The 25602-nt window shown below is 37.6% G+C and overlaps 1 protein-coding gene across 18 annotated transcripts in view; it reads right to left on the reverse strand.

The window, feature by feature from the left end:
• The window catches only part of EPB41 (erythrocyte membrane protein band 4.1), a 191324-nt gene that overhangs the window by 102860 nt on the left and 62862 nt on the right, over positions 1-25602 (reverse strand). For all 18 annotated transcript variants that reach the window (XM_069079302.1, XM_069079308.1, XM_069079305.1 and 15 more), the window contains 3 exons: positions 17675-18152; positions 12549-12761; positions 1662-1766 (listed from right to left, as the gene is read on the reverse strand). In XM_069079302.1, coding sequence (XP_068935403.1) covers positions 1662-1766; positions 12549-12761; positions 17675-18145 — 789 coding nt within the window. In that variant the 5' untranslated portion in view covers positions 18146-18152. Of the gene's footprint in view, positions 1-1661; positions 1767-12548; positions 12762-17674; positions 18153-25602 lie in introns of those variants that run through there.

Consider the following 25602-nt stretch of genomic DNA (forward strand, 5'->3'; position numbering starts at 1 on the left):
TCTTTCATATAATTATTAATCATTTATTCTTTTTTTTTTTTTGCTTTTTGGAGGGCAATTGGGGTTAAGTGACTTGCCCAAAATCACAAGGCTAGTAATTGTGTCAAGTGTCTGAGGCTGGATTTGAACTCAGGTCCTCCTGACTCCAGGGCCGGTGCTCTATTCACTGAGCCACCTAGCCACCCCTTAATCATTTATTCTTAATGTTGCTCTTAAGGATTCATTCTTTATTGTTTAAGATCTTCGTTTGGCCTGTCATTTACTTGTACTCTCTATACAAATTACTCAATTATTATGCTATGGTCCATTCCTGATATTTTACATTTATTTATATATTTTTTTGCCTCAGTGTGTGGTTTATTTTTGTAAAGATAACATGGCATGCTAAAGAAATTTCTATAATCATTCATATTCCTAAAAGAATCTTTAAAAAATATCTTTTCTTTATTTTCCCTTTTGATTATCTTTTTGTTATTCTTTCTATTATTGTTTTATTTCTGTTATTCTTATCTAAAACTGAGAGGGACACTGAAATATCCTGCCACTATCATATTACTGTATACATCTGCCTGGAGGCAGTTAGGTAGTGCAATAGATAGTTCTTGGCCTGGAGTCAGGATGACCTAAATTCAGACAGCCTTAAACACTTACTAGCTATGTTACCTTGGGCAAGTCACTTAATCTCTGTTTGTCTCAGTTCTTTCAACCATAAAACAGAAAAGGGCTATTGTGGGAAATGAATGAGATATGAATTCTTAGAGATAAAACACTTAGCACAGCATGTGGCATTTATTAAGCACTGGTGCTTAATAAATGCTTGTCTCCTTCCTTTCTTTAGACAGACATCTGAAATACATAAGTTTAATAGTGATATGTTGTTATATACAGTTCCTTTCATCATAATATATATTGTGAATGCCTGCTTTATCTGATAGCATAACTGCAACTCCTTACTAGGATTCTTGGTGTCTTAGACCATGCAAGAAGCTGAAATTGCTATATCTCTTGCACATAATTCATATTCTGAAGAGGTCTGTGAGACCATGGAGATTAGTAAAAATGTCTAGTCCTCTATCTTGTGGGTCATGAGACAGGAAATGGTGTTCATGTTTAATACATGTGATTTTAATACAGACATTGATTCAGGACTTTTAATTCATTCATTTTACAAATATTTATTTATTAAGGAACATCACACTGTAATTTATTGGAGTTATACAAAGGCAAATGATGATATGATCCTCAATCTGAAGGTACTTACACAATCTAGAAGATACAAGACACATCCAAATAAATATCTCATACTAATTTTGAATTACAAGTGTTTAAGAGAAATCTAAAGTGCTATGAGATCAGATAAAAAAGAAGCCACTTCCAGTTAAGAAAATCAGGGAAGATTTCACAAAAAAAAAGTTATGGTTGAAAAATTATGTAGACATTTCCCTTTTAAATTATGATATACATACCAGTATTTTCATAATAGCAAAGAATAGTAACCCTGAAAAGAGAAAATGACTGGGATATTAAAGAATTTAAAAATAATTTCTAAGAATATCATGCCTTCTTTGACTTTTGGGAATCAAGCATACAAATATTTACACTAAATAATAAGTGAAAAAGACAACTTCTAGATATTTTCATATATTGTAGTCATCCTTTACCTTGGAAGTTGCATTCTCCCATATGGCTAGACCAAAATAGTCCTCTTCCAATAGATTGAGATGTTCACATACTCTCTTTATCAGATCTTGTCCTTTAGCATGTTTCTGTAAACACATAACATTTAAGATGATATAAAATTCATTTAATTCAACTAATATTTACTGAACTCCCATCATTTGCAAGCCATTGTGTTGGGTCCTTTGGGAAAGTATGAAGATTACCTTTCTAGGTTTTCGTGACTCTGCTCTCTTCAGGGTCTTTTCTAATCTCTTCTTCTAAGCCTCATTTGCCTGCTATCTCCATATAGAACATGCCCACTAACCATAGCTGTCCTCTGCTCTGGCCTGGACCTATTCTCTTCTCCCTCTACCATATTTCACTTAGTGATGTCACTGTCTCATGGATTCAATGATCATCTCTATAGAGATCTATTTAACCAGCCCTGATCTCTTTCCACTTCTAATCTTGTGTTCTCAAATGCCTGCTGAACATCTCAAGCTCCACATTTCTACAACATAACTTATTTTTCCTCCTTAACCAAACTTCCTTATTAGCACCACTTTCTAATCACACAGGCTCACAACATAGTTGCTACTTTCAACTGATTATTGTCTATCACTCGCCATATTCAATCTGTTGCTAAGTCTTATGTTTCTACCCTTATAACATCTCTCAGTTTTAAGGCAGACACAACAGAGAGAGTTCTAGACCTGGAGTCAGGAAGACATGAGTTTTACTTAAACACTTACTAGCTATGCAATTCAGGACAAGTTACTTAACCTCAGTCTCTCTTAGTGAAATGCAGGTAATATTATAATAGCATCTACCTGCCAGAGTTGCTATGAGGAAAAAAGGAGGTAATATTTGTAAAGTATCATAGAACTTCTATCATCATTACCATCCTCTCTCCACTAAGACAGCCACCTAGGCTGATGCTTCAGGCCCTCATCATCTCTCACCCAGACTACTATAATAGCCTTCTAAGTGGTCTCCATGCCTCAATTTTCTCCCCACTCCAATCCATTCTTCATTCATCTGCCAAAGCAATTTTCCTACAGTGCAGATCTGAGCACATCACCTTGAAGAAATACCAGTGGCTCCCTATTACCTTCACAATCAAATATCAAATCCTCTGCTAGGTTTTAAAGCCCTTTGACACCTGGCCCCTTCCCATTTTTTCAAGCTTCTTCCTCTTTACTGCCCCTCTTCCTGGCCTTCTTGCTGCTCCTTGAACAGGACACTCCATCTCTCTGCTTCTGGCCTCTTCACTGGCTATCCTCCAGGCCTAGAATGCTCTGGCTCCTCAACTCTACCTCCTGGTTTCCCTTACTTCCTAAAAAAAAAAAAAAAAAAAAAGGGACTTTAGGGCAGCTAAGTAGCGCAGTGAATCTAGAGCACTGGCCCTACAGTCAGAAGGACCTGAGCTTAAATATGGCCTCAGATACCTGACAGTTATTAGCTGTGTGACCTTGGGCAAGTCACTTAGCCCCAACTGCCTTGCCTTCCCCCCTCCAAAAAAGAAAAAAAATTCTGTTTTTGGCAAGAAATCTTTCCAAGTCCTCTCTACTATTGGCTTCTTCTCTTTGATAATACCTCCCACTGACCCCGTATATTATCTTTATTTCCAAGTCGTGTCCCTCATGAAAATGTGAGCTCCTTGAAGTCAGGGACAACACTTTTTGCTTCTTCTGCATTCCCTTAGCACAGTGCCTAGCACATAGTAAGTATTTAATAAATACTTGTTGTTGATGATAGTGACATTGTCCTTGTTCTGAAAGACTAGGAGCTAGTTCCTCCAGGACTAAGGAAAAGTCCAACAAGGCTCTGCCCTAATCAGACAAACGCTGGAGCATTTTGTTGTTAACCTACCATCTTTGTAATCACCCAGGTTTGCAGCACTGGTGGCAATGTCAATTCTGCACTCTCACTCAACCTAAATATCCAATCAGCTGCTCGAGCTTGCTGTTTCTATCTCTACAACATTCCTCCCTTAACTCCTCTAACAGATACAGCATCGAAGTCAGGCACTCAACACCCCCTCCACTATTACAACCACCTGCCTGAACTATTTCAACAGCCTCCAAATGTTTCTTCTTGGAATCTTTGGTTTTATTCCAGACTCAGCTTAAGCCCAAGCTTTTGCTTGAGAACTTTTTTTTTTTAAAGCAATTGGGGTTAAGTAACTTGCTCAAGGTTACACGGCCAGTTATTTCTGGGTGTGGTGCTGAGTGTCTGAGCCCGGGATTCGATCTCCAGGTCATCCCAACACTGGAGCCAGTGCTCTTACTCGCTGAGCCACCTGGCTGCCCCTTGAGAAATTTCTTGATCCCCTCAGCTACCAGTGTCTTTCAACCCATGGCTACTTTGTGTCTGTTTTATACATTCCTACATAGGTGTGTTTCATCTTCCTTGGCAGAATATAAGCATCTTAAAGGCAGGGTCTGATTTGCTTTTGTTTTTGTATCTCCAGCACCTTTCATAATTCCTGGCACATGGTGGGTGCTTAAGAAATACTAGTGACTAATTTTAAAGCTTGAAATGATCTAGAAGAGGGAATCCTGAATGGTAATGGAATGAAAGACCAGGCTACCTGAGTATAAGCGGCAGGTACCAGAGATGTGTTATCTGAAAAGATAAGACTTGGCCAGAGGGGGCAGGGGTGGTTTGTGGAGGGGGTATGATGACTATCCTCAAAGGTCTAAAGAGCTGTTCTATGGAAAAAAGATTTGTTTTCTTCTCTTCAGACCCAGAGAGCAAGAACCAAGGTAGAAATTACAAAGAAGACAACTAAGGCTGATGTAAATACAAACTTAACAGAAGCAGGAAAAAGTAGAATTGACTGCCTAAGGAGGTAATGGTTTCTCACACATTATAGTTTTTTAAGTAAAGGTCAGATGACCACTTGTCAGGCATGCTGTAGAATTCTCATTCAAATACAAACTTAAATAGATGGCCACTAAAGTTCCTTCCAACTAAGATTTTATCATTATGTGATAAAGTTTATAACCTAATAAAGAGAATAAAAAGTACACTATACCATAAGTACACTACAAGGCAGATGCCTTAAAAGAGAAAGGAACAAAGTGATATATAGATTCACAGGAGGGAAGAATCATATTCAGATGTAAAGAGAGAGGGATCAATTAAGTCAAGTCAACAGCTATTTATTAGGCACCCACTAAGTAGTAGGCACTGTGAAAATTGCTGGGGATACAAAGGCCTAAAACAAAGCAAAAAAGAAAACAAAAAAAATCCAACACCCCTACTTCCCCCAAAAAGCTCAAGCTCCTGCTCTCAAGGAGCTCACAATCTACTAGGGGAGAGATATGCAAACAACTATGTACAAACCATATACATATATATATGTAGGATAAATTGGAAACAAAGAGGGAAGGTACTAAGATTAAGCGGGGTCAAGAAAGGCTTCTTACAGAAGTGGGACTTTAGCAGAGCCTTGAAGGAGGCTAGGGAAGCCAGGGTCAGAAAAGGCTTCATGAAATCTGAGGCTGACCTTGAAGGATGAACAGGATAGATGAGAATAACAGGCAAAGAGGGGATGGGGCAGATATTCCAGATAGAATGAAAAAGGTGAATAGCTGGCACACTGCCTCTATACTTAGCACCAAGTATTAACTCTTTCACTTGGTAATTTCTCTTACCTTTTAATATTAACAAACCTTCAGATGGCTACATAACTAACCCAGGACACAGATGGAAAACCCAAGCTCCATGTCATGTCACTATGAATGACTGTGCACAGCTGGTACAAAGTGACTTGGGAGCTGTGCCAGAATTAGTGTTGCTGTCTATAACGCAAAGGAGATTTTATCCCCTTCCACTGTCTCTTCAATGCATGATTTCCTTGAGCAAGCTATGGGCTACTGTCTGTGCAGCCACTGAATTAATTGGAAGCAGCTGTCTACATTGACAGCTAATTGTGGTCGCTGCAATGCAGACTCCCTACTACCCATTATCCCAGAAAAAAAAAAGACTCAAGGTGCTGAGGCAGACTCTTAGCTCTTTCCTTCAATAACAGGCCAAATTCGACATAACATACATATATAAGCTATCTGAAGGACTCTCACAGGGATTTTACAAGGTACTGTCTTAATGGTCCTTACCTAGGCTATTATCCTGGAACTGATCATCTGACTAATCAGTAATACAGAAGCAGTACTCAAACTGGGTCAAGTACCTGCTTTTTGAAGCCCACTTGTAAGATAGTACAATATGGTTAACAATAAACCACCTTAAGTCTTTTGTTACATGGAAGGGTTCTGAGAGGTGGGAAGAGAAAGGATACGGGGGAAATTCTGGTGACATAAAAATAAAAAACCTCAACTTTTTAAAAACAATAATCTCAGAAAGATGAATTTTAAAACACAAGGATTAAATAACCAAAGTTATTATTCTCAGTTGAGAATCAAAGTGGTATATATATATATATATATATGTATATGTGTATACATGTGTATACACACATACACATACATATATATTTCAAATATTTGAATTTCTGACTAATCTTTGGGGCTAAAAATATAAACCTAACTAACTTCAGATAAACATAAGGGAAAGACCACTGGCCAATGAGTCAGATAACTTGAATTTTGGTCCTAGCTCTGCTATTAACTCTCTGATTTTGAACAAGATACATAACCTTTTTTTGCTTCAATCTCCACACCTGTAAGATGAGGAGGTTGAATTAGATGATTTCTTAAGTCAATCTACAAGTTCCATTAACTTTGCTGAAAAAAATTCTCCCTTCAATCCTGATTAGGTGATTTCTACAGGAACTCTTTACCAGAAGAAATAATTTTATGTTACACTATATGCAAGTTCCTATTTCAATGGTCCAGTTTACTTTTTGACTATTAAATCAAACCTACATTAAAATTCTCTCCCAAGGGCTCTTGGTGTGGGAAGATCCTGGGTTCTGGAGGACGATACAAATGACAGGTACTACCCTAACAAGCAGCATAGGCTTTGAGAAAAGGACTGACAACAGATTATGTAGCTGTCATCTGAGGACCGGCAAGTGTAGGTCTGTACCCTCCTTCAGTGCCTGGGACCTTCACCATGAGGGTCCCTCTTCTCCTTGGTGAGTTCCTTCCAGGGTCTCTGTTCACAGAAGGGGTCCAGACTGGTCCTCATTCACTTCCCTCTCCTGGCTCTGCTTCTGACACCACGCATTCCTGTAAGAGTACCTTCCTCCACCAACAAAACCACTGCTCTTTGCCTGTTGTCTTTCCCAATTAGAATGTAAACTCCTTTTGCTAGTATTTGTATCCCCATCACTTAGGACAGTGCCTGACACACAGAAGGCAGTTAATTAGTGATTGTGACTGGCCTGTTTGGTTGCCTGGTAACAATTTTTTTTCAGGAACAACCCATGTTGTACAAGCCCAACAAATTACTTCAACTCTTTGGGCCTCAGAATCCTCAGCTGTAAAATGAGAGGGCTGGACAAGATGATCTTTAAAGTTCCTTCTAGGCATAACCTTTAGATCAAATGATCTACTAAGACAAGGACAGGCTGGAGTCTGCCCTGTGGGGTGGAAGTACCCACACCAATTTAATCATAGATCCCTGAGGTACTGAGACAAATAAAGTAATACATTTGGATGCTAATTTACTCTTGGCCTTCACAGAGTTACAAGATTTAGTCTTATAATTTTCTCCCATTATCTATGTTTTCACTCTGTTTCATGGATTACTATAACCAAAAATGTTGGCCAGCTTTCTGGCTAGACCGGTCAGCCATGGCTTTCCTGGTTTTTCACTACGCTCAAACTTAGTCTTTCCAGTTTGTTAGTACCAGTCAGAGTTGATGCTCCCCCTGAAAGAGCCATTAAGAGCCCAGGGTCATGTCCATACCATGATTAAGAATCAAAGTAGGACATTGAGGAAGGATTCACAGGTGACATGGAGGGAAAACAAAGCCACAAATGTAGAGCTGGAAGTACCTTTCCTAGATCATCTAGTACAACTCCCTCATTTTTACAAACAGATAAGTTAACAAAAAAGAAAAATGATTACTGCTGGGTGGTCTGTAGAAAAACACTAATTCAGTTTTGGTGGAGCTATGAATGGATTCAACCATTCTGTAAAGCAATTTGGAAATGTGCTCAAAAATCTATTGAATTATGAATACCATCTGATCCAGTGATATCATAACTAGTTTCATACCTGCAAAGAGATCAAAGAAAGAGGAAAGAGATCCACAAATACAAAAAATTTGTAGTAGCTCTTTTTGTGGTGTCAAAGAATTGGAAACTTAGGGGATGCCCATGAACTGAGGTATGGCTAAACAAGTTATGGTATACAAACATTATGAAATACTATGATGTTGTATAAAATGATGAGGGGGATGGTATCAAAGAAACCATATGAAGATTTGTATGAACTAATGCAGTATAAAGTGAGCAGAATGAGGAAAGACCAATTTATACAATAAAAGTATTGTAAAGACAAAGAACTTTGAAAGACAAGAATTCTGATTAAGGCAATGACCAACTGTAATTCCAAAGGACTCATGAAGAAACATGCTGTAAACCTCCAAAAAGAGCTGAGTGACTCAGAGTACATATTGAAGCATATCTTTTCTTTTCTTTTTTTCTATTTTTTGATATGACTAATATGGGAATTTGTTTTGTGTGACTATACATATTTGCAAAGGGTTTTGTTTTTCTTGCCTTCTCAATGGGTAGAGAAGGGGGAGGGGGAAAAGAATATGGAAGTGAAAATAAAATAAAAATTAATTGGAAAAAAAAGAATCCAAGCCAAGATGGTAAAGGCAGGGACCTCAGCTCTCCCAAATTTCCCTCCAGACAACATTAAAATAACACTACAAAACAAATTCTGAAGTGACAGAACTAATAAAAGGGACAAGGTGAAACAAATTTCCAGTCCAAGAAAAATTAGAAGGTCAGCAGGAAAGGTCTGTTTCACTGGGGTGAGAGTGGAGCACAATCCAGTGGAGGCTGTGCCCAGGAATCCAGCAGCAGATCTTGGGGGCATGTGTATCAGCTGCTGGACTTCCAGAACTCTCAGCTTAAAGACAGTAAGGGTAACAGAAAACTGGTCAGAAGAAGACTACAGGGAAATCTTTGCTGACATTGGGAGCAGGACTCTGTTGCATTGCCCATACACAGTCCAGGTCATAGTCCCAGGGCAGGAAGGAGCACTAGCAGGAACAGGGACCCAGGACACAGTTCCAGGGTGGAAAAGAAGGTTTGTGACTGCTCAAAGACCAAGGCACAAGACAGGAGAGCAATGACCACACCTGTCCTTAGATCATACCACCTTGTAAGAGCTGAAAACTTACAGACCTCCAGAACTAATTCTGAATACAGCAGCATAAAAAACCTAAAGTTTACAGCAATGCTCCTTCCACCTTGGGAGCAGAGTCCAACTTTAACATAAAGTTAAAAGTCAAGAAACAAGCTGAAAAAATGAGTAAAAACAACAACAAAAAAGAACTTGACCACAGACAGTTACTATAGTTGCAGGGAAGATCAAATCACAAACTCAGAACAAGATGATAATGTCAAAACAGCTATATCCAAAGCCTCAAAAACAAATGTGAATTGATCTCAGACCCACAAAGAATTCCCAGAAGAGTTCAAAAGGGATTTTTAAAATCAAATAAGAGAGGTAGAGGAAAAATTGGGAAAAGAAATTAGAATAATGTAAGAAAATCATGAAAAAAAACCCCAACACCTTAGTAAAGGTGGCATAAAAAATACTGAAGAAAATAATACCTAAAAAGCAGAATATGTCAAATGGCAAAAGAGGCATAAAAATCCATTGACAAGAACTCCTCAAAAAGCATAGTTGGCCTAATGGAAAAGGAGGTACAAAAACTCAATGAAGAAAATAATCCCCTAAAAATCAGAACTGGACAAGTGGAAACTAATGAGTCCATAAGACATCAAGAAACAATAAAACAAAATCAAAAGAATGACCTGGAAAATACATTGAAGGGAGCTAACTTAAGAATTACTGGACTATCTGAAAGTCATGATCAAAAAAAGGGCCTAGATATCATATTTCAAAAAATTGTCAAAGAAAACTATCCTAATATCCTAGAACCAGAAGGTAAAATAAAAACTGAAAGAATTCATTGATCACCTCCTGAAAGAGATCCCAAAATGAAAATTCCCAGGAATATTATAGCCAAATTCCAGAGCTCCCAGGTCAAAGAGAAAATACTACAAGCAGCCAGAAAGAAACAATCAAATATCATGGAGCTACTGGCAGGATAACACAATATTTAACAGCTTCTAAATTAAATTACCAAAGGGATTGGAATATGATATTCTGGAGGATAAAGGAGTTAGGATTACAACCAAGAGTCACCTACCCAGCAAAAATCCTTTGCAGGGTGGGAGAGAGGGAAGGAATGGGTATTTGATGAAACAGAAGACTTCCAAGCATTTCTGATGAAAAGACAAGAGCTGAATAACACTTGAATTTTACTCTCATTGGAACTGGCTTAAAAAGGGAATTAACATATACTCAGTTGGTTATAGAAATCTATTTTAGGGGGCAGCTAGATGGCACAGTGAATAGAGCACTGGCCCTGGAGTCAGGAGGACCTGAGTTCAAAGCTGACCTCAGACACTTGACACATTTACTAGCCATGTGACTTTGGGCAAGTTACTTAATCCCAATTGCCCTCCAAAAAGCAAAAAACAAAAACAAACAAAAAAATGAAACGAAATCTATTTTACCCTTTAGGGAAGTAGGAGAGAAGGGGGATAAGAGAAAAAGGTGGGGAGGGGGATCTGGAGAAGGTGGTGGTCAGAAGCAAAACATTTTTGAGGAGGAATAAGGTAAATGGAGAGAAGGATAAATGGGAGGAAATAGGATGGAGAGAAATAAATAATTAGTAATCATAATTGTGAATTTGAATGGAATGAACTCACCCATAAAAAAGAAGTAGACAGGAGTGGATTACATGATTTGTACATAAAGAGTGATACCACAGGCAAATTAGGGGAACATGGAATCATTTATTTGTCAAATCTGTGGATAAGGGAAGAATCTAGGACCAAACAAGAGATAGAGAGTATTGTGGAATGTAAATTAGATAACTTTGACTGCATTAAATTGAAAAGTTTTCACTCAAGCAAAACCAATGCAGCCAAGATTAGAAGGAAAGCAAAAAAATGGGGGGGTGGGGGGGAGCAGGAGGCAGAGAGAATTTATAGGAAGTTTTTCAGATCAAGGCTTCATTTCTCAAATACATAAAAAACAGAGTCAAATTTATAAGAATACAAGTTGTTCCTCAATTGATAAGTGGTCAAAACATATGAATAAACAGCTTTCAAACAAAGAAATCAAAACTATCTATAGTCATATGAAAAAATATTCTAGATCACTATTGATTAAAGAAATGAAAATTAAAACAACTCTAAAGTACCACCTGACACCTATCAGATTGGCTAATATGACAGAAAAGGAAAATGACAAATGTTAGAAGAGAGGTGGAAAAATTGGGACACTAACACACTGTTGGTGGAATTGTAAACTGATCCAACCACTCTGGAAGGCAATTTGGAACTATGTCAAAAGGGCTACAAAGCTGTGTATACCGTTTGACCCAGCAATACCACTATTAGGTCTGTATTCCAAAGAGATTGGGGAAAAAAAAAAAAAGGAAAAAGACTTAGACTTATATGTATAAAAATATTTACAGCAGCTCTTTTTGTGGTGGCAAAGAATTAGAAATTGAGATAATGTCCACCAATTAGGGAATGACTGAACAGAACAAGTTGTGGTATATGATTGTGATGGAATACTGTTGTGGTATAAGAAATTATGAGCAGGCGGATTTTAGAAAAACCTGGAAAGACTTACATTAACTAATGCAAAGTGAAGTGAGCAGAACCAGGAGAACATTGTATACGGCAACAGCAATATCCTATGATGATCTCTATCTCCTTCATTTTACAGATGGAGAAAATGAGACCCAAAGAATTTCCCTCTTGAAGTGACTTGAATATCTAACAAATAAGCGCTAAGCGGTACAGTCAGAATTTAAACTCAGGTCCTCACACCCCAAACTCTGTGGAGGATCCTTCCATTATGTCCAATACCTTTTTGAAGCCACAGAGACTTTGTAAAATAACAGATTTAAGGAAGGATATAATTGGACTATTCCCTTGTAAATTGTAGCAAATAATTATATATATCTCTCTGAAGAATTATCTAAGTCAGTTTAATAAGTACTCAAGTAAAGATGAGGTGCTTCATTACATCAGCAGAGAAACACAGGATTTGGGCATCTGAAGAGCTGAACTGGAATCCTGACTCTGCCACTAACAAGGTGACTTCACTTCATTCCCTCTAAGTATAGGATGACCTTACCTGCAAAATGAAAGCAGTGGACTAGATGTTCTCCAACTTGGTTTTAAGTGTCCAATTTGATGATATTATTTTCTGAAAAGAGAACTAATCTGTGGGGAATTCGTACTTCTTTGCACGTGGGCTTTGATGTTTTATAGTAAGGGACACCAACCTATTACAAAGGGTACAAGTAAGGGACATTTTGATACAAGTTGGATCCAACTTGAAAAGATGTTTCCTCCTGATTATACAGCCAAGTAACCTTGCCATCTAATCCCTTCATTTCAAAGTCCAATTTTATACAAGCCACTAAGCTGTCCCTACAATGAGCAGCAACTTGAACATCTACCACAAACACATAGGTACAGGAAGGTGATATAGAAAGAAAAACAGCTTTGGCAATACTCATCTGACAGGTTCTTATCTTTGGGTGGAGGCTATCTATTTAACCCTACAACATTGCAGGATTTCTGGTCACTGCAATAAGAACTGGTTTAAAAAAAAAAAAAGGAAAAGAAAAGACATGTACCCACCTCCACAACACATTCATAAACTGTGTCATCCAGCAAGGACACCTTGCAGTGCATGTTTCTGTGTCTTCTGACAGCTTTCTGGGAAGACCCGAGCTCTTTCTCAGTTTTTGGTTCCACGCTTTCTTTTTTCACTTCTGTGTTGGAGCCTTCTTCAAGTTCTTCTCCTTCCTTAGTTTCAAACTCTATGTCTTCTCCGTGTTCTTCTTGGGCAGGCTGTAGAACCACAACATAACCAAGTCAGAAATCAAGATCATTCATAAAATGCACTGTACTATTAATAAGAACAATACTATGAAGAAAACAAGAGATGCAGAGGCCCGGAAGACAACGGGGGCCGGCGCAGAGGCCCAGACGCCAGGGTGCGCGGAGGCCCTGACAAGGCCTGATCAATGTGGTAGCAAGTTGACCCACCAACCACAAGGTCCATTGCTAGGCCTATCACTGCAGGGCTGGGACTGGATGGAGTTGGCTACAGAACCCACAAAATGACAGAGAGAACCTAACCTCCTGCTGAAGGTAGTCCAGCAGGCCGGCAAGAAAAAATTTGAATACTGTAGAAACACAATCAAGGTAACACAGGATCTGGCCACTTCTGCACTGAGGGATCAAGGGGCTTGGAATATGATATTCTGGAGGTCAAAGGAGCTGGGATTAAAACCAAGAATCACTTACCCAGCAAAACCGAGTATCATGTTTCAGGGGAAAATATGGTCATTCAGTGGAATAGAGGACTTTCAAGCATTCTTGATGAAAAAAACAGAGTTGAATAGAAAATTTGACCTTCAGATACGAGAAGCAAGAGAAGCATGAAAAGGTAAACAGGGAAAAGAAATCATAAAGAATTTATCAAAGTTGAACTATTTACATTCCTACGTGGAAAAACGATAATTGTAACTTACGAAACTTTTCCCAGTGTGAGAACAGTTGAAGGGGATAGAAATGTATGTATGTATGCATATATGTGTGTGTATGTATATATACATATATGTCTATATAGGAGGGTTTATGGGCATATGAATGCATATGTGAGAATGCGTATATATATACATATGTGTGTGTGTGTGTGTGTGTGTGTGTGTGTGTGTAAAGGTATACATAGACAGAGGGTACAGGACCAGTTGAATAGGAAGCGATGATACTTAAAGGTTAAATTAAGAGGTGAGAGAGGAATATAATGAGAAGAGATGGGGAGAGATAGAATGGGGTAAACTATCTCATATAGAAGAGGCAAGGAAAAACTGTTACAATGGAGGGCAAGAACAGGAAGGCAAAAGGGAATGAGTCAACCCTATTCTCAATGAATTTGGCTTAGGGAGGGAATCACATACACACTAAATAGGGTATCTCACCCTACAGGAGAATAGGGGGGAAGGGAATGAAAGGGGTATGATGGAAGGGAGGACAGTCTGAGGGGAAGGGAAGTTGGAAGTACCCACTTTTGAAAAGGGACAGGATCAAAGTAGAAAACAGAAAAAGTGGGGGGTGGGATAGGATGGAGGGAAATATAGTCAGTCTTTCACAACATATCCACTATGGAAATGTTTTGCATAGCTACACATGTACAGCCTATGTTGAATTGCTTGTCTTCCCAGTAAGGATGGGTGACAAGGGAGGCAGGGAAGGAATCTGGAATTCAAAGGTTTAAAATCAAATATTTAATATTTATATATATATTATTATTATTTTACATGTAACTGGAAAATAAGATATACAGGCACTGGGGCATAGAGATCTACCATGCCCTACTGGAAAGTCGGAGAGGGGATGGGGAAAGACATAGGAGAGAGAAGATTGGAGGAGGGGATATTCAGTGGGATAGCTGTTTTGGGGTGGTGGGTAGGGGAAAAATGGGGAGAAAATTTGTAACTCAAAATCTTGTGGAAATGAATGATGTAAACTAAAAAAATTAAATTAAATTAAAAAAAAAAAGAAAGCAAGAGACAATTGCAACTAGATACAAGACTGTAAGATTCAGGCTACAACAATCCATCCATCAGCAATTATGAAGCAAGCACTGGCTCTGTACCAGGCACTGCAAGAGAAAGACAAGAAGGAATCAGTCCTAGCCTTGGAGGGGCTCATATTCTAATGGGGGGAGGGAGAGATTAACCCACACCTATATAAGGCTCTATGTAATGTACATAAAATGCATATGAGTTTCCTGTAAATGATACCAGGTCCTAGTCAATGAAAGTCTATAGAAACTAGTATTCCATGTGCCTCAAGCAGAGAGCCCTGTCTTTCAAAGCAGCCCATGAAAGTATGCCATGGAACCATAGTTCACAAGATGTAGCACCTCACTAAGCACCATCACCTCTTCCTGTTTCCAGCCTGGGCCCCCCAGTCATCATCAAGAGGAGAAATCACTGTGGGGGGCACCTTCCTCACACCTACCAACACCAATTGTTGGCCAAAGGCCACCAAGGGAGAGATAAGACCAAGAACCTCGGCAGGGGGAGCACCCCTCACAATCATGGTGCTGATTCCAGCCCAGCCCTTGAAGCCATCATCCCAGGAAGCAACTTCGGAGGAGATACAGCTTGGCAGCTGCCTCTGCAGGTGCTGCTAGCTCAGCTACAAAAGACCCAGGAAAGAAAATTCTTGCAAGTAAAGTCCTTAGTACTGACAAATGATTCAATATCATAAAATGATATGAAGGAATGAAGGAAACAAAGAAACAAGTATTTATTAAGTGCCCACAAAGTACCAGGCACTGTGCTAAATGCTTTCTAATTAGTATCTCATTTGATCCTCACAACCCAGGGAGGGGGGAACAGGTGCTATTATTCTTCCCATTTTACAGCTAAGGAAACTGAGGCAGAGGTGAAGTGCCTAGGCTAACACAGCTAATCTGTGTCTGGGGCAGGATTTGAACTCAGGTCTTCTCAACTCCAGTTCCGGTGCTCTATCCACTGTGCCATCCAGACGCCTCTCATATGATATTATCAGAGGAAATTACAGTAAGTATCATGCATCATCTGTTTTGCCACTATACCTCATGGATCATGGGACTTTTCCATCTGATTTGCAGGTGAAACCTTCTATATGTGTTGTCCCCCCCATCAGAAGATGAATTCCTGAAGAGCAGGGGATGTATGACTTTTCTTTTTGTCTCAGCACAGTGCTAGTGCGCAGTAAGTGGTGCATACAGTAAATGTTTAATAAATGCTTTTTCATTCATTCATTCTCATAGACATGTGTTATCTCTTCTCAAATTTCCCTAGAGCACTTTGGTCTCTCACTTGCCCATTTCTCCTCACCTTCTACTTACTTATCCTTAAACAAATTATATCCCCCAAGTGCCCAATACAGTGATTTACACATGAGGTATTTGGCATAGGCTACCTCTAACTGAATTCCCCTACCTAATGCTGTCAAGTTCTTCCCTCTCCTTTAACACTTTGCTCCATCTCCAGTGCCTAACCATATCTTTCCATTGTAGCAGCTATCCTGATTTAAGCATTAGAAATTAAGGAAATTTTATGTGATTTAGCACACTCTAAATTTCCCAAGTCACTAAACCTCATAAAAGATAGATAACAACTGTTTTATGGAATAAATCAACATCTATGGAGTTGTCAAAACTGCTTATCTATGAGTTAGCTAGGTCTTTCCTTCCCACCAAGAACGCTACCTGCAATCAAGTGTCAAAGAAGAACAGGATTTCAACTAAATATAGGCCTCCTGGGAAAAGCAATAAGCCATTTCCAAGTTTTTCAAAATGAATTTACCTACATACAGCCAGGATAACATTTTAGGGTCCCTGCATTTGAACATAACATATAATGAAGAAATTTCCACTAAACCATATTTTCTTCTGACAGAACAGAAACTGAAAATGAGGAAAACTGGATTTTGGTTGCCACAACATTAATAACAGCTCCATTTTATAAAGCTTTATAGCTTATGATACATTTTCTTGATTACAACTTCCCCCCAACTGGTTCATATAATTAAATATACTTTATGTATAATTCATATTATTTCTCAATGTTCATGTTGTGTCACCTCAAAAGAATGTAAGCTTCTTCAGGAAAGAGTCTATTTCCTTGGTCTCTATAGCCATAGTATAGTGCTGGCATGCCTGGTGAAGGGACTGTTCATTGGTCGGGGGACAGGCATAAAAGACAGGGAAATAGTAAAAAAAAAAAAAAAAAAGTGATTCAAAAACAAAATATGCCAATATGATCTAGTGAGCATTTCAAGGCTGAAAAAATCAAGTGTGATTTGCAGAATCTGGACTGTCCACATTTTATTGAGCAAATGAGCAAAAATATGCTCACTGCTGTAACTTCATGTTAGGATATCGATGAGGGTCTTAAATTATGTTATAAAAATGATAGCAGGAAACAATTTATATAGAGGAGGAAAACATGGATTCTCCATGATAATGTATTACTAGTTTCTATTCCAAATGGGGAGAAAGAATGAGAAATAAAGGCATCTCACCCCTTTTTAGGAAGGCATGGAACTATTCTGATACCTTTAAGTAGGTTTTCCTAAAAGGACTATGTTTGCTGGGAACCATTCCATTTCCACAATCTTCAAATAATATCAATTTCAGACCATCCCACTTTTTTCCTCTCTATTCAAGACCTAGGTTTGGCTTCATTATGTCTGAAGAAGTATTTTACAGCAATAAGTAAAGATGCTTAATAAACATTTGAGAAAAAACATTCCCTGATGTTATCAAGTTTCCATCAAATTATGTTGTACTTAACTTCTACAAAATAAAGCTTCAAATACTTTAGATAACTCCGTTCAGAGTGTTGGGGTTATCTAGCTAAGAAGTATCCAGTAAAGAATGCTAGACTTAGAATTAGGAAAAAAGTGAATTTGAATCAGACTATCTTAGAGAAAGCTTAGAGGGTAAGCCCCATCCACTTCTCAGTGCCTCAGTTTCCTCATGTGTAAGATGAAGCACTACTAAAGGTTAATACCTGCTCTACCTTAGCTTATTCTACTTCTTGAAATGAAGGGTAAAGGGCTTTGAAAATTTAAAGCACTATAAAAATGTCGGCTATGCTTATTAAGTTAATTAAGAAGTAACCCAAACAAGATGCTTCCAGATAATGAAAGTCAAATGTATTAGTTACCCTCATTCTCCCTCTTTCTCCATTTCTTACCTGTGTTTCTGCACTGCTTAAAGAATGAAGATCCAAAGATGGGTCTGTTTTAAGTTCAGGTTCGGGGGCAGCAATGGGGGCCTTTAAAAGGATCTCTTCCTCAAGACCAGCTCCAAACTCTGCTTCTCTCTGACCTCCCTCCCTTTTGTCCTTAGCTAATTCTGTTTCTTTGCCTTCATCTTCAGAGACTTGAGACTTAGGCCTCTTGAGAAAAGAGGAGAACAGCCGGGATAGGCCTCGGCTTTCTGATGTCCGCTCTTTGTTCTTAGTCAAGTCCTCATGTGGGGGGGTATCACCATTGGAAGCCTTCTGCTTATGTTCGGAATGATTAATCCCCTCAGCTGCCTTCTGTGATGACTCCTCCAGCTGAGCCTCTTGTGTTCCTGTTCTGGTAGCTCCTTCACCTTCTTCCTTCTGCTGTTGGTGTTGTGGATTCTCGGCCTCAGCCACTAAGCCTTTTTCTGTTGTCATGATGTAGCTGTTAGTACAAAGTGGGGGGAAAAAAGGCACATTTAACAAAAAGTTTTAAGTAAAACATGCTACTGTTGTTGTCTTCACTACTACTAGTCGTCAAACCTCAAATAAATTCTAAGCATCCAGACCCAATTCCTAAGTTTCTAAGTGTTTATGGTTCATGTTATATACCTATTATCACCAGCAATATATACAAGATTTTGCTTTAAGTCATATAAATATCTTCTGATCAATGCATCTTATATAAACTAGTATGCCTCAAGCTGGTAAAGGCACAAAGAGGGAGAGAGTCACTTAAACCAAATTCATATCACATAGCATTAAAGTTGAAAAAGACCCTAATATCAAGTACAAGCTTCTCAGATGGAGAAACTAAGTCCCTGAGAACTGAGTGGTATGCACAAAGCCAAAGAGCAGCAGAGCTGAGACCAGTACCCAGGCTGTCTGAACTCCTAGCCACTAGACTCTTTTCACTATCAGGTTACCCTCTAAGTTCCTTATTCACACACTCCAGGAATGCGTGAAGAACATCTATAAGATGGGATAATATTTACAGGAATTCAGTTTTCCCAAATTCACACCCCAAAGAAGTGGCATACAGTTACAGAGTTCCTATTCCTTCAATAATCACTTTGTACAAATTTCTTAGAATGAATAGAATGCCACAATAGCAAGAGAACCTATAGACTACATATCATTTAATACCAGATTTGCTAACAAAATGATGCAAATACAACTTTTGCAAAGGTTTAATTTTGGTTTTCTGTGTAAAAATATCAAACTCTAATCACCTTCAAAAAAGTATCTAATTTTGAAATCTTTATCATGTAAAATCCCCTCTTTCCAACAATCAATCTTATTTTTAGGATCTGATATGTATTTGATAAGAATAAAATCTGGAGGATAAATATTGACATCCCTTGAGGAGAGACAGCTTTTAGACATCACACATAGCAAACTTGTGGCTTTCTAGTTTCTTGATTTAAAGATTACCCAGGTATCAGTCATACTTCACAAGTACAGTAGGAGAGCAGAGGAGAAAGTCCAGAGAAGGAAGAATTATCGGATAATGAAAACGAAAAGAAAAAAGGTAAGTTAAGAGGAGGAAGAAAGGAATCCAATTTACTTTTCCCTTCCTTTGCCTGACACAGGAGCATTTCCAAGAAATTAACACCAGATTTCAAAACACCAAATCTTGATCTCTTGTCTGACCACAAATAATCAAAGTTATCTCAACACAAATGACTCCTTAGATGATAGACTTCACCAGGATCATTCATGGATAACTAATAGATTCCTGAAACAGAAAAAGTCAACAAATAGAAGACTCTTCAATTCTCACTTTCAGAAGATTTCTTACTTATACTCTCATAAGAGTAGAACATAAATGCATGGTAAGTCAATCTATTTAGTTTATAAGACTTTTCTGATCTAAAAATTGAACATTTCTCCTAAGCATAATCTATAATACACTTTCATATAGAAGGAATTATCATTGGAAAAGGTAGCTAACAATTCTAAAATAAGATGTGTTTTACTTTTCCACTGCTAAAACAACCACTTGTAAGAGAGTCACAACTTACACATTATCATATGAAAGAAAATGACCATGTCTATTAAAAAAGGCAATCTTCACAGAAAGACTTTTCTCAGCCACACACAAACAAGCACATATTAACAACAACAGCATTTACAAAAATAAATTCAAAAATGAAAAATAAGGATACTGAATGTAGCAAATTAACCAGACCAAATGTATATTCAATTACCTCTGGAGTTGTCAGGAAAAATAAATTAAAAAAAAACAACAACATCATATCTCCACTCACAAGATCACAGACATAAAACCTAACTTAAAGAGGAACTTAGAGGTCAACTAAATGCAAACCCTTTTCTTTACTGATGAAGAAATGAAGACCTAAGAAAGTTTAAGTGATTTGCCAAAGATCATTTACAGGTTTACAGGAAGTAAAAACAGAACTAAAAATCAAATCTACTTCCTTTGCAGTCTCAGTGTTTTTTCTGCTATGTAAAACACCCATCATTCATTCACAATAACTTATGATAAGTCTGTCTTAAAATAACCAAGCAAATTTGTCACTTCCGAAGTTGAAACCAAGGACTTAACATTCCAAATTGACAGGACAAATTATCTCCAGGAAAGGATATGGCTCTAGAAAACATTCTGGAATTATACCTAAAAAGTGTCCATACTGTAAATGCCCTTTCACTTAGCAGCATCTAAACTAGGCATATATGCCAAAGAGGTCAAGAACTAAAAGAAACAATGCAATTATGCAAATAGATTTATAGTAGCATTTTGGTGATAGAAAAGAACTGGAAACTAAGTGACCCTCAATGGAGGAAAGGCTAAACAAACTGTGACATATGAATATGCCCGAATATTATTGTGCTATAAGAAATGACAACTATAAAGAAATCAGAAAAAACATGGAAGAGCTGTAAGAACTGATGCAGAATAAAATAACAACCAGGAGAAATTTTTTAGGATGCCTAAAATAATGTAAAGGAAGAAACTTTGAAAGACTTCAGAATTCTGATTAATGCAGTGACCAAATCATAACATCAAAAGATTCAGTCAATAAATAATCATTAACTATCCACTTACATGTCAGACAGTGCTAAAGCACTGGGGATATACAGAAAGGTAAAATATCCTATTTTTAAGGAGCTCACAGTCTAATGAGGGAAACAACATTGCAAACAGTTGTGTCCAAATATGATATATACAAGGTAAATTGGAGATAATAAATAGAAGAAAGAATTTTAGCTGTGACTTGAAGGAAACCAGGGAAGCCAGGAGGTGAATATGAGGAGAGAAAGAATTTCAAACATGGAGGACAATGAATGAAAATGCTCAGAGTGGAGAGACTGGAGTGTCTTGCTCTAACAACAGTGAAGAAGCCAGAGTCACTGGATCACAAAGTACACAAAAGGAAGTCAAGCGTTAGAAAAAATTGCAAAGGTATGAAGAGATCAGGTTAAGAATGACTTTAAACGATAAATAGATTTTATACTTAATCCTGAAGGTACTAGGGAGCCACTGGACTTGATCAAGTAAGGGGATGACATAGTCAGACCTAACCTTTTAGTAAGATCACTTTGACTTCTTAAGTCAAGGATGAGTGAAGGAGGGACTGCGGAAAGGAGAGAACGGAGGCAGGGAGACAGCCATCAGGTTACTGCAAGAATCCAAGCATGCTTCTGGTGAAAGGTTATATAACATACAGATAGATGTACCTGATGTGCTGATTCGTTTTGCTTAACTAACTGATACAAGAGGCAACAGAAGTAAAGCAATGAGTTAGTAAGAAGTGACAGAGATGAAAAAAAAGTGAAGAATAGCAACATAAAAATACAAAGAAAAACAAAAAGTTCAGAAGGGAACACAAATAGGACAATTTTGTTACTATCTTGTTAAAGTTAATATATACTTTTGAAAACAAATAATATACAACAGAAGTTCACAGTTTAATACACCATCCTTTTTTATCTTCTATATATTAGAATATTTGTGATTGTTAGGTTCATAATAAGAAAAAATCAAAGAGAGCATAAACAGGCTAAATTCTCTATACGTAGACCTTTCCTATATAAAATGACAGTATGGTGGGGGGTGAGGGGGTTTCTGGATGCACAGTCTAAAAAGGTATCAGTTTACATGTTAGTCTTTGAGGGTTTTTTTTTTAATTTCAGTTCTTTATCCCTCAGAGATGAACCTGCATTAAATGATGAGTTCATGTTCCAACTCATTCCTAATTCTCTAATTATGTCCTATGAATGATATCCTATGTGGTAATAAACATACATTTGTTTCTAACAGCAAGAGCTTGGTGACATCAGTCAAATAATTTTTATAAAGTCAAGGATTGAGCAGGGAAGTTTATTTCTTTCATCTCCCTCCAGAACCTAGCATAGTAGGATGCTCAATTAATGCTTGCTATTTATGTTATAGTTCCCCAAATAGCATCATTGGCACAACTAATGGTTATTTCCCTAAAATCTGCAAATTCTGGAACTGCTGTATTTAATTATTTAGCTTTCAACTGTCCTCAAATTATCATAGTTTACTGAATATTCATTTATTCAACAGATAGTTTACTGAGCAGCTACTCTATGCTAGCATCTGTGAAGAATACAAAGAGTAGAACAGTCCCTCCTTTCAAGGAGTTTACAATCTATTAGTTTAAAAAAAATACATGTATACAAATAACTATGATAAAAGGCAATATGAGAAGAATGCCACGAATGATTACAAACTAAGCTGGCAAAAGAGTGTAGAGAAAAGAAATGATTTGGACTTGGAATTTAGAAAAGACCTGGGTTCAAAATGCAACTTTGACATTCAAATGTGTGATAGTAAGTAGGTCAAAACCTCTCTGGGCTTTGCTTTCTTCTTTTGAAAAAAATAGGGAAAATAATCTCTCAAGTACCCACTTCACAGGGTTGTTTTTAGGGTCAAATGAGATGATGTATGTAAATTGCTTTACCAATCTTAAAGTGCTATACAAATGTTAGATATGATAGGATAATTTAGATATGATAGGATATGATTTTGACTCGATATAAAAATGTGATCAAAGAGATAGTAGAGAAGGGGTAAGATTGCCAAAAAAGGAAAGAAAGACAAGAAACATAAAATTTCAGAGGTAAGAGAATCCATGGAAAATAGCTAATTCAACCTTTTTTTTTCTTTACTAATCTGTTTGTTTACTTTTAGTTTACAAGATTCAATTCCACAATTCCTTGAGTTTCAAATTTTCTCTCCCTCCCTCCTTCCCCCCATGACAGCATACAATCAAGTAAAGGATCTGCAAATACTTTCACATTAGACATTAGTCAGGTTATAAAGATGAATTTTATCAGATGGAATGAACAATGGGAAAGAGGAAACAAAACCAAACAAGAAAAAGAAAAAGATTTGGTAGTTTGCTTCAATCTGGATTCAAACTCAGTTATTTCTAGTTCCTTCTCTGGATGTAGACATCTCTCTCCATCATGAGTCTTTTGGGATTGACTTATAACACTGCAATGCTGAGAAGAGTCTAGTCCATCAAAGTTGGTCATCACACATATGTTGTGTCTGTAATTGTGTACAAATTTCTCCTGGCTGTACTCTTCTCACTCAGCATCAGTTCGTATAAGCCTCCAACCTTTTCTTTTTTATAGATGAAGAAACTCAAAATTTCTAGAATTCAATCTTAATCAGACAGTTAATGGTTGAGCACCCTCTCTGAAGCACTTTCTACTACACTATCATAACTCCCCAAGGAGAAGGAAAATTCTTGTTTCAAGAAATGGCAGATGGGGTGGACAGCTTGGGAAGTGGGGGTAGAGGTGAGCAATCCTATATGGAGGAGGAAAAAATTGCCATACGTAAGAGGAATTCTGTTCAAAGTGGAGGACAAGGTATAAATATGCTCTCAAACTGAAGAAATTTTATATAATCAGAGATCAACCAATACCTATTTTCTATATACTTCTCAGCACTTCCAAACTCCTATATACATTAATTCAAATTCCATCAATGACAGTACTAAAAAACAAGTGTTTACACATCAAGCAACCACCTTTAGGGTTTGAAAATAGACACTAGACAGTTAGCAAACATTAATTAAGCACCTACTATATGCTAGGCTCTGTTCTGAGTGCTGGGAATACAAAGAGAGGCAAAAAAATAGTCTCTGCCCCCCAAAAGTTCACATTACCAGCCCTAAAGAGTCCAGGGCTAGCCTTGGGCAGAGAAACCAAAAAATCTTTACTGTCTAGAACTAGCTTGGCAGTTCATGCTTTAAAAAAAAAAAAAGATGCAGGGTTTCTGCTTACATCACAAGGGAAGGGAAGTACGCAGCTACTTTAAGCAGCATTCCTTTTAAGAATAATGTACAGATCATGGTTATAAAATCTCACTGTATTCTATGCAGAAACTGAGTAAATGAGCAGAATTTATAGGGAGGAAGATTTTGACTCGATATAAAAAACTTTTAACAATCCTGTGATCATCAATATAGAGCTAGAAGAGAAATTATTTGATAGATAAAGGAATTGGCCCAGGTCACAGTTTCTAACACTAATAGAATTCTGTTTCAAGTCCTCTGGCTCTAATCAGGACTGTCCTACAATGAATGGAAAGTGCTGCCTCGTGACAGAGTGGGCACACAGCCAGGGTTTTTGAATCATGGCACTCACTGATACTTACTACATGCCAGGAGGTAGTATGGTACAGTGGAAAGAGTGCTGGTTTCAAAACTGCTGCTGCAGCTTATTACCTGAGTGACCTTGGGCCTCAGTTTCCTAATCTGTAAAATGAAGGTGCTAGATGAGATGGTCTCTGAAGTTCCTTTCAGCTCTATACCTATGATCCTAAGAGCCTACTCATGTTACCTTGAGCAAATAATTTTATGTCTTTGGGCGTCAGGATTAGATGAGTTCTAAGGTCCCTTCTGGCTCTAAATCTATGAGCCCATAATTCCGTGTAGATAATAATGGCTAGATGGCAACTTATTATGGAAACTGCTGGGAGTCATATTAAGTAAGAAAGTGGACTAGATGCACGACCTCAGAGTTTTCATATTCTATGAGTGCATAAAAAAAATTAAAGGAAGAAAGAAAAAAGAGAGAAACATAAGAAATGTGGGGTAAATAGGATATGAAAGAAGGCTGACCTATGTAGCCAGAGGTCAGATTTAAGTCTGAATGAAATAACAACTTTTATATGGCACCTTAAGGTTTGCAAAGCACCTTACAAATATTATCTCATTTGATCCTCACAACAACCTTGGAAGGGAGGTGCTATTATTATCCCCATTTTACAGATGTGGGAACTGAGGCACACAGAGGTTAAATGGCTTCAGGGTGCCAGTAAATGTCTCAAGACTCAGGTCTTCCTAATACAAGTCTAGCACTGCCCATTACACCACCTAGCTACATGAACAAGAAAAAAAAGAAGTAATTACAGGGGAAAAGGTCATCTTGCACTTTTACTAAAAAGTAGAATCTTCTAATAGAAACACATCAAGACAATTCCCCCAAAATCAACTTTCTGTAACTATAGTAGAGTTCTAACAATTGGCACTTCTATAAAAGCAACCAACTAGTTTTTTATTTTCAGGTAAAGATTCCAAATAAATGCATAACCCTGAGATTCTTTGTGTCTCCAACAAATGTGTTTGGATACTGTAACTTCCTAAAAGGCTATACAATTTTTTTCTAAGTATATGATATATTAGTCATTGATGTGGATTTGGAATATGCCATTTACATACAAACATGCTATTTTCAACAAGATGTTTCCATGGTGACCAAAAAGCTTGAATCAATGTCATATAGTATGACAACTTTAAACACAAATTCTTACTCACCTTCCTTCTGAAGAATACATCCCTAGTAGAAGCAAAACCCCTCAAATATTAGTCAACAGGCATTTATTAAGC

This window comes from Petaurus breviceps, unplaced genomic scaffold (genome assembly GCF_028583685.1).
Source record: "Petaurus breviceps papuanus isolate PSGF00001 unplaced genomic scaffold, PetGlider_PUasm1.0 91041, whole genome shotgun sequence".
NCBI lineage: Eukaryota > Metazoa > Chordata > Mammalia > Diprotodontia > Petauridae > Petaurus > Petaurus breviceps.